The sequence below is a fragment of the Daucus carota genome, chromosome 7 (assembly GCF_001625215.2).
Source record: "Daucus carota subsp. sativus chromosome 7, DH1 v3.0, whole genome shotgun sequence".
NCBI lineage: Eukaryota > Viridiplantae > Streptophyta > Magnoliopsida > Apiales > Apiaceae > Daucus > Daucus carota.
The window spans coordinates 41,527,895-41,538,709 of record NC_030387.2 but is presented as its reverse complement, the minus strand read 5'-3'; the positions used below and the strand labels follow the sequence as shown (position 1 = coordinate 41,538,709).

The window sequence follows — 10,815 nt, the reverse complement described above, 5'->3', positions numbered from 1 at the left end:
TTAAATGAAACATTCAACTTTATTGCGTATGATAGCATAATTTTAAATAATCGACACAATGTTTATGTACTTGATCTACTGCAGCTTTATCTGATTACAGGAACAGCCTGCCATTGGAGGGACCAAAGTATACATGCATCATTTTTTGTTCTGAGTTTGGAAGGCTACATTCCTTTAAAATTGTTTATGCCAAGTTGACACTGATTTCCAGCCAGTGCATCATCTTTCACACAATATCATCTTGTCAACAGATAGAGGAGATTTCGACCAGGATACATCCATATATTACCCGAACTATGAATTCCCAGCAGAGGTTGTCTTGTTCCCACCTTGCAACTCCATGGGAGAATTTGTGATGCTACCAACAGAACCCAAGGTTTGTGAGCTCAACTGAGGGCTTGCTGGACAACCTTCTTGATTGCCAGCACTCAAGGGATGCATAGCACCAGAACTTATTTGAGGGCTCATCGGTGTCCGCTGGCTCATTTGCTGTGAACTATCCTGTTGCTGTTGTTGGGATTGTGGGTTCAGTTGCTGTTGAATTCCCATGTTTGAAGGTGAACCAACCTGTGGAGGAGATGTGACAGCTTGTAGTGGAGATGTTTCCTGCTGCTGTTGCTGCTGCTGTAGTTGTTGCTGCTGGAACTGCTGCATTTGTTGCGGAGTCAATTGCAACTGTTGTTGTTGCTGCTGCTGCTGCTGTTGCTGATTCATGTAAGCATTCATCAACTTTGGTGGGCCCATTGGTCCCATCCCTGTTCTTTGCATTGGACTAATAGTAGCTCGATTGAGTGTCGGGCCTAACATTGAAAGACCAGTAGATCCCGGATGCATCTGTCTAGCTCCTGACATTCCACCAATGTTTGATTGTGCACTGCCTAACATGTTTGTCCTGTTCTGCATTCTAAGTTTTGTCGCCATGAGAGCTGCTTGTGCTGGAGTTAGTTGGCCAGAACGAAGTTGCTGGGTAATGGCATTGCTGATATTTGCTGCCTGGCTCAAATTCATTGTACTTTGACCAACATTATTCAGTCCAGAGATAGAGCCCATTGGTGCCGATATACCAGCTCCTCCGACTCCCCTGGATGCACCCATGCCCATCATATTGCCTAAGCCTTGAAGTCCAACCATATTATTACCCATATTTCCCATGCCCACATTTCCAATTCCCATCATCATCTTTCTCTGCATTTGTGGCTGCTGTGATTGCAGTTGCTGCTGTTGCTGCTGCAGCATCTGAAGTTGAAGAGGAGAAGGTTTATTGACAATCTGATTACCCAGCTGCATACTTGAACTCTGTCCCATTGTACTCAAATGTGAGAGTGGATTTGCAGCTAGCATTAAGGGTGACCTTTGGAACTGATGGTGCTGCTGTTGCAACAAGGATTGCTGTTGGTTTTGGTGAAGCTGCTGCTGTAGAGATTGTTGACTATCAGGTTGTTGAAATTTAGAGGGCATTGAACCCCCAGCAAGTAGTCCTTGAGAGATCTGTAAGGGTTGTGTATTTCCGGAAGGCAACATCCTTGTGCTGGACATATTCTGGGAAGAGTTTAGAGATGACATGCCACCATTAGATGGCTTTGTAATCTCATTAGATGGCTGGGTAGAAACCGCTTCTGTTGCATGCATTTCAATAGCTGAAGCATTAGTAGGAATACCAGTTGCATTAGAATAGCTACCAGGGGCACGATTCATGTGGACAGGTTTTGGTTGGACATGGTCTTCTACTGTATATCCTTCCCGTATCATCTGCATAAGCAGTCATTAAAAAAATAAAAAAAAAATTCTAAGCCTAAGACAGTTCTCAAGATTGAGAGAGTGCATACCATTGAGCATATCTGAGCTGCCAGTAAGTCTGCAATATGCTGTAACAGGAATAACAAGGGAGAAGATATATACATCAGTAAGAGTAAAGATTCTTTTCTTCAAGTCAAAGTTATAAAGAGATGATATTACAATTAAAACAAAGCTGCCATATACTATGTCAAACATCCATCCCATCTTAAGAAATTGCATCTCCTGAGGAGGCTGAGATCGTGGCAAACAAGATGGACACTAACTAATAATCAGACTATGAATGTGCTGAACAAACGGAGGTATTACTTTTCGAGTATATTAAGCCGGGGGAGTGAATATGAACTCAAGTAAACATGCACAATAGAAAAACATAGGGACTAGGCACCAACATTAATATGAAAAGCTCCACCATTGGAAGCTATCCTTCAAATGATGCTCATACCTAGTACAACCTGAAAAATATCCTCTCGGGTTTTCATCTGATCAATAAGCACAAGTTGCTTGATTTATGGTCGAGGCCAACTTAACAAGGGTCATACAATTCTCCTCCTTAAGTTCACACATATAGACAAGCTCTCTAAATTTGCTGATATACTCAGCAACAGACACAGTGTCATGGTACTGGTCATCAAACTGCTCCATCAATCTATTTTTATGCCCCTAGGTAGGTAGTATCGAGACAAGCGCGTCTTCATCTCAGCCCAGTGCCTAACAGGCACCACCTCTCCAACGCGCTCAAGATCTCTCTCAACACTACTCCACTTCTCCAGGATATGTTCGATTGCTTTACGAACTTCATCTTCGCAAACCTAACCCTATGACTGCGATAAACCTCATCCCTAGGCTCCTCAACCTCTTACTGATTTACTCTACCACCCCTCTGCCTGTAGTAAGGTTCATCATGCTCCTAACGTCGAGGATGAGCGACATGCTCTTCCTCTATATCTTCCCTATTCACAATAGGCACACGAACCTCTACAGCATCTACTCTCGAATGTATCCACCAAACGCGGCATTCATATCCCTAGTAAGCTTCTCAATACGTTGAATAACTTGAGCCATAGCCGGCTTTGTGGGTGGGTTAGTGGTAGTGCTAATACCTCTACGTGTCTCTACCACGATGATACTTAATGCAAAGCTGAAATATGATATAATGTAATTAAGCAACTAGATTATATCTCAAGCGTAGATTTATCATAATCTCATGAGAATATAATAAAAATTACAATATATGCAACTAATATGGAACAATAAGCAACCAAGAACACAAGTCCACGCAATTGTGCTAAACTAAACTATATATAAAATATTCTGGCAATATGGATACTGATCCTAAAATTTTAAAACAGATTTTTTTTTATGAACTCCTTTTCTGATTATTTTTTCTAAAAAAATAAATAATAAACCAACTAATAATATCTTGAAAGAAGGATTTAATTAATACACAGAGGTGTAGGATCGGAAATGAACAGAAGGCCTGGAACTACATAGTCAACTACTAGATAGTGATCACTAAAAGCTCAAATAGATATATGTCGTAGGTGTGTGTATAAGGTTACTGCCTACGGGTTACCCCTTTTCCTCCTCACGCACAAACAGCAAACACACATCGCAGATGCTTGAACTTGAGAGGCAACATCTTCTACTAGTGGCAGTGGAGCTCCGGCAAGTTCCGGTGACCAGCAATACCAGGTGCATCTCCTTCCTCTTCATTTCTGATTCGTTCTTGTTGTGTGACAGCGAGTTCATAGAAGTAATAGGTCTTGTATTTATGTGGGGAATCAGGTATTATGATTTGGGAATTAGGGTTTTGTCTATAGATCGGGTTGGGTTGTAATTGGGGTTTATGGATGGAGACTTGGGTGGTTAGGGTTCTTAGTTTTTTAGCGGGTTAAAAGACGGTGTTGTGGTGTTGCGAGTGAACAGTGAACCGGGTGAACAGTAATGATGAACAGTGAACCGGATTTGGCTCTGATGCCAATTTGATATAGTACGATATACAGAAAGCAATAATTGCAAAGAATTATACGATATTCAAGAATAATAACCAATGTTATTCTCAGAAAATATATATAATCAAAGCGTACCAATAGAATGCATACATCAGATATATATACATATATATACCAGTAATAAACCCTAAGAACTAAGGGCCCGAAACAAACGGGTGGATGATAAAACCCAAAAAAAATATAAGTCCAGCAATAGATAAAAACATCCAATAATATATAATATACACCTGAAAAATAATATAAGTCCACCAATAAATAAAAACTTCCAATAATATATAATATTACATAACAGGGCAGATCATCATCATGTACTTAGGTAGGATCAGGTAAAAGACACGCAAGTGCATTCTACTATCCGTATATAAACCAGCAACTTACAGTATTGGGCAATGTCGGGAGATAATCCTCTGCTGCCAAGTAATCAGCATCTTCTATTTCTCCATAATGCATTGCTACAGTACCATCGTTGGGCTTCTCGGACATGATCATTCTATTTCGTGATTTAGCCACAACTGGAAGCCAATTGCAAACAGATGAATCAAGGTCAGCAATTGCAAAGACAGAACAACCTTAATAGCAAATATGTTAGCAATTGCAACGATAGCCTTAAATATGATAATATGGTGTCAACCAACCTTGGACAGAACGATCTGGTGGCACGAAATTCAAGACTCTAGTCTTGCAAACATTCATGCTTCCACCAACAAGGGACTTTGACAAGGGCATCTTACATGATTCATCTTTCAGATTCTCAGTATTTGCGTCACTGGACAGATGATGCATTAGCTGCTGAGCTGAATATATATTAGATTTTTTTAAGGGATGGTCATCCACTCGGTTCTTTTTGCAATTGACTTTAAACCTGAGACATAATAAAATTGGATATTAATAAAAGCTTGTAGTGCCACCGATCCACAGTTTGCAAAAGTGACTGTTAGCACAAAATCAAAATGACGTCTTTTCAAAGATTGAAAGCAATTAATTAACCACTCTTTATCATGTGGACAGCTCATCAAACGAAACCAATGATGAAGTAAAGAGTATTTAGCAACTTCAAGATCGTCCTTCGTAACATTATTCAAACTTTTTGGACATAATTTGGACCTTCCTGGACCTAACAATAAATATATAATGGATTGACAGCTAAATTAAGATAGGAAAAAGCAGAAACCCAGGTATATATGCCCAATGAATCATCTTCTAAACATATACTCCCTGTCCTCATAGATTGTTTATCTTGGGGGACAGAGGCTTGGCACGCATTTTAAGGCTCCTATGAAATGTAGTTTCACAAATTATTTTAAACCTTTTTTTCTTCTGAATAAAAATATAATGTTTAAATATTTATACCAAAAAAAGAAAATTTTTAAAATAAGTTATGAAACTATATTCTATATGCACCTTAAAATGAGTGCCAGACAATGCAAAAAAACTGTAAAAAACTGAGCGGGACGGAGCAAGTATAATTTAGGCCACTAGCAGCATACTCGGACAATTGCATGTGTCTATCTTCTCTTTTCTTCTATAACCACTAAAAACACCAAAAGTGATGCCTAACAGGGTACCTTAGATCCTTTTAGCACATTGGTTTATCATCTATGGTGCAAGTTACATACACAAATTACAAAAGAAAAAATGTAAATCACGTCAACAAGTAAATTATGTTCAACAAAGTACCTTGCAGTTACCAGCTCAATTTTGGTGAACCTATCAAGCATGATTTGATCACCTAAAGGTGGTGTCCCAACTGGAGGGCTGCTTGCATTCAGTGGAACACCCATATTACTAACACTTGCAGGAGACCCAACTCCACTCATTAAAGGGGTTTTTGTGAGGGAGCTTGATCTCCGTTTTGCAGCATTTTGTGCCTGTTGTTGTCGATGCATTGAATCGTTAGCACTGGAAGCCAAAGAGGTAGTGCCACCAATTGCATGAACAGAGGTGACAGCTTTCTCCTTTTGAGATGAACCAAAAGCAGCTGTTGCCGCAACAGCGCCAAAATGGGCTCCGACAGATCCACTAGAAAATTCTCCGGATTTTGAAGACAAGGGAGACTGAGGCAAACCCCCAGCAGAGACACGGGGACTCTGAACCAATTTTCTTTTCTGAAATTGGTCCTCCTTTCTAGAAATATTTTCAAGTGGCTGCCCTAAACTATTCCATGGTGTCTGAGGGAAACTGGATCGCATTTGTGGTAACCGGTGCTGTTGTCGTGACTGCTGAGAGTCCATGCGATTCATTTCACCTTCCATCATATGCATGTCAATTTTGCTTCCACTTATATCTGACTTCTCCATTCTCTCAATTTCAACTGGCTCCTCTTTTAAACCATATCTTAGTCCTTGCTGCCCCCCAGTCAACGGCAAAGCCCCACCCTCCTGACTAAAACCCCCCTCAAACATCTGCTGAGGATACCTCTGCATTCCAGGATTAGCATACTGAAGCCCCCTTCCCATTGTTTGCTGCTGCATTAGTGTATTCTTCCAGTGCGAGTCCGTTCCATGGAACCCATCCATTTGTTGCCCTATATGCTGCTGCTGGCCGCCATCCAGACCCACTTGCGAGAGCCTGGCCCTCTTATTTAAGCTGGATAACGGTGACAATTGTCCATCTTGATTTTCTCTCTTGCCATGAAAGGAAGATGCAGTAGTGTTCATATTATCAGTATATGAGCTCAACATATCCTGCCCGGCAGGAGAACCACCTGGTGCATTCGAAATCGGCCCCGCCCCAGAATCTTGATAGATCTTACTGTTCCCGACACCCATCTGATATTTTGATTGGTGTGATCCAAGAGATGATGTTGGAACAGATGCTTCAGGCATCACGTTTCTAGGTCTCAAGGGAAGCATATTGCTTGGACCACCGTTTTGTATAGCAAAATTCTCATTCACATGCGGCTGCATTGTAGTTCCGCTATCTGCCAATCTGTAGCTCGAGTTTTCTGGCAATCCATCAATGCGAGTTTTCTTTCCATGGATCTTATTATTAGATGTAGTAGCTTCTGGAATCTGTCTTAATCTTTTTCTTCGCATACGGCACAGAGCAAAATTTAGCTGCAGAAAATTTCCAGAAAAATTTAGGTTGACTTTAACTCTGATGCAGCAGAAGATATGAAGAATTTCAAAGTTTACCTTGGAGGATACATGATTTTCACAGAGTCTGTCCAACTTGGGAGTTGGGTCCAGACAAAGCTGTGGCTGTAGGGCTTTTAATATACGGGATTCCACCTCCTAAAATTTTGAAGGAAATGAACATAAGTGGTGATCTCTAATTTCTATGGACAAAAATAACAATTCATACTTACCATCAGATCACCATATGTCCATGCATCATTCGAGATTAGTGGAATATCCTTCACTACATTCTCTAATGACATCCTAAGACGTACTTTACTTACAACAGGACTGTTTGCAGAAGGTACATCAATTCCTGGCTCAGAACTGCAGTTTCTATAATCTCTTACCTGCAGCAAACCCTCATTAAAGTTATAATTTAAACAGACCTCCATCATTCGCGTGTTGCATTTTTTTCTACCAAGTACACAAAGAACATAGATTGTGCCCTCGAATCTCTTACCTCGCACACAAGTGATCCATCGACGTACTTGCATGGTAGATCATCCAAAGCATCACCGGGCAATCGGCCAGACTCAATTGCCTCAAATACATAGAGATGACGATAAATGAATACAAATTTCAAAATAAAAACCACCTCCCTCATATCATCAAATACATAAGTTTTATTATAATAAATTTTAGGGCAAAAATAATTATTTTCCTAATTCTTTATTTCATATATCTGCACTAAAAGTGAAACAGACCACTGGTATAAGTTTTAAAATCAGAATGTCTTTATTTATATAGGAAAAATAAAAAAGGAAAGTTGAGATAGATTAGAAAGTATACTCACAGTGAAGAGAGCGTCAGAAGTTGTGTCATATGGGCGTTGAGACTTTGGAAGGTTGCTAGTCTGACTCCTGATATCATTCTAGAGGTGGGACATAAAAGTAGGATGCAATCAGTAGGAGTGTGGTGAGTAAGTAAATAATGGAGGGGACTTTAAATACTGAGATACATAAATATGAGAAAATGCCCAGAAAGGCACATACATATAAAATCCCCAAAATAGCACAGCTCAATAACTCGGCCCTTGTCTAGCACTAGCATAATGTTGGCAATATATACTTTCTATATCTAACATGAACAATTTTTATAGTTTCTTCTTAATTTTCTTTTCTACATATGAGCTTGCTTTACAGAGGCGTGACTGAAAAATTTGCTCATCACGTGTTTCTTTAAATAATGAGGTGAGAGGTCATAAAGTTGTATGTCGATTACTACATGAGCAAGCAGTTCGTATATACTATAATAATGCCAGTAAAAATGACGTTTAGCATTTGAAGCGATCAATATATGCGTGAAAACCCGTAACACATATAATATATGCGTGAGTTCATGGCATAGGCAATAAATGTGCAGAGCCGTAGATGAGGGTGTGCAAGGATCCCAATCGCACGGCCCCCCAAATATTATAAGACCGGTATATAGGTATATTATTAGCTGGACTTATTGTTGGACTTTGCTGGAATGGGTAGCAAAGCAGTGTGTAGTTGGAGTTGTCAACATTTTAAGCATGCGAAGGGCCCCAAATTTAGATTTAGCTCAGGGCCTCCAAAATCATTGGATTTGTGAGTTGAAAAAGAGCAACAGGCTATAAAAATAGAAAGAGAAAGGGAAGTAAGAAAAATGATTAAACCTGGGTGGGTTTAGTAATAGAGTATCCATCGGGTAAGAGGTTGAATGTGAAGGAGACCTGGGAATCTAGCCAAGGAAAGAAACAAGTGAGATAGGAATGAGAGCAGCAAAGACAATAACATTAGAAGCATAATAACATACCGGAGATATGATCAGCATCCTGATTTGCCTGGGGGAGATAAGTCTGAATCTGTAAAGGAAAACAATAAGAGAAGTGATGCGTATTTGAGAGAGAGAGAGAGAGAGATGAGAGGGTTGTTTGTTTACTTGACGTTTGACGGGAAGAGTAGGTTGAATGACGTCGTCGGCAGCAGAAGGCGTACAAGTAGCAGCAGGATTATCGGTGGTGGATTGTTTATGCGGGTGGTGTTTGCGTTGATGAAATCTGGAACCTTTATTGGAAACTTTGAATGAAATCCCCATCTCCCAACCTCTGCTTGAATCGATCAATCCAAGTATTCAATTCACTGCTACTTTTCTCTCTCTCTCTATTTTTCCCCTTCCCCTAAATTTCTCTCTATCTGCCTTGCCCTTCCTCCGTCGACAACACCTTTGCCCCTCGCTTAACTTATTATTACTAGCTTACTTTTTAATTATTTATAAACTTTTTAAATATATTGTAAGTGGTGTGAAAAAATTTAATTTATAAATAATAAATTAAAATTTTCATTTAAATAAAATTTGAAATTATGATTTGTTTGTAAGTCAGAACTATTGTAAAAATATATGGGTTCTACTTGTTTCTGTAAAAAAAATTGGTTACACATGTTGGATCATCCGACGATGCGGTATAAAATACACCGTCACACTCATTAATGGCTTCAAGTAAAATATTGTAATCAAGCCATAACTTTTCTCTTATGTATCATGCCAAAATATTATATTTTTTCTATCAAATTTTAATATATATTGAGAAGAATATGTGACATCAACTTCCATTAGATTATATTTATAAATGTATTTTATATAAGAATTATTATAATATGATTTAAATTTGGCTTACTAATTTTAAAATATATTTGATAAAAATAATTTTGTGACAGTGCGATTTATATGATTCTACAATTAAAACTGGTAGGAAATATTTATTTTGAATTAAAATATCCGGCTTATTAATTTTAAAATATATTAGATAAAAATAATTTTGTGACGGTGCAATTTATATGATTCTACAATTAAAGCTGATAGGAAATATTTATCTTGGATTAAAAAAAATCATAAACATGTGAAACACAGAATTTGTTTTGGATTAAGAAAAGGAATTATAAACATGCATATCAGTTAGCCTAGAAGTTAATTTTGTTCTAATCTAACGGTACTTATTTGTTCGATCCAACGGATGATAAGCTTTTGGACCATGTGACCATGCGACCAAATTATCTCCCTTACGCTTATTATATATAAGTATATAATATTAATTACTATATTAATTATATTAATACCTCACTTTTCTCTTATACTCGCTGTATGCTTGCTCAAAAAAATACAAAATATTATCCCATCAAATTATTTTCAATTAGATCGAATAATCATTGAATATAATCATTAAAATCATTATCATTATATATTAAAAGGATTTTAATTGGAATGATACACTTAAAAATCCATACAAATGCTCAGGGTCTATTCTTATAAATAATAATCATCTTAGAGCAAGTCCAAGAAATACCTTATATCATGTACTAAGTTATTATTTAGGGCATTTGAAAGAAAAAGTAGAGTCCGATTAATAATTAAGGTTAATAATTTATTAAAAAGATTCAAATCCCAACCCTTTAAAAAAAATCTTTTATCTTGAAATATTATATATTATGTAATATTGAATCTAACCGTTATAAACTATTTGATATATTAGATCTAACACTATAACTAATTATACCAAATCAATTCAGATCAAATTTTTGATATTTACCTTCAATAATATATTTTTTCTAAATTAAATTAGAAAAAGAAATAAATAAAAACAGCGTTAGCCTTTTAGAAAGAAAGACACACCTTTCCTCTCAACCTAAAAAAAACAAGAGCTAACAAGATTACTTTCATGCACAAAAGTCATTGAACAACGATCAGAAACTTAATTATATAAGAAAATGATAAAAAATGATCCATCGGTCTAAGTATCTTCTAAATCTTGGATAGTTTACCACTGACCCATGACTAATCATTTTAATACAGCCAATAAACACAATCATCGGGCACTTGCAGCACAATATGTACTATACAGAGAAACATTATTTCATGCTCCATGA

At 37.6% G+C, this 10,815-nt stretch overlaps 1 protein-coding gene across 1 annotated transcript; it reads right to left on the bottom strand.

The window, feature by feature from the left end:
* LOC108195941 (protein PHYTOCHROME-DEPENDENT LATE-FLOWERING) lies at positions 1-9,136 on the bottom strand. Its single transcript, XM_017362963.2, has 12 exons — positions 8,834-9,136; positions 8,708-8,756; positions 8,568-8,632; positions 7,722-7,799; positions 7,389-7,469; positions 7,117-7,275; positions 6,944-7,042; positions 5,487-6,865; positions 4,445-4,671; positions 4,188-4,321; positions 1,827-1,865; positions 1-1,749 (listed from the first exon to the last, which is right to left on the bottom strand). Exons 1-12 carry the CDS (start codon positions 8,987-8,989, stop codon positions 295-297), a joined length of 3,921 nt encoding a protein of 1,306 aa, XP_017218452.1. The 5' UTR covers positions 8,990-9,136; the 3' UTR covers positions 1-294.
* Positions 9,137-10,815: the final 1,679 nt, after the last annotated feature.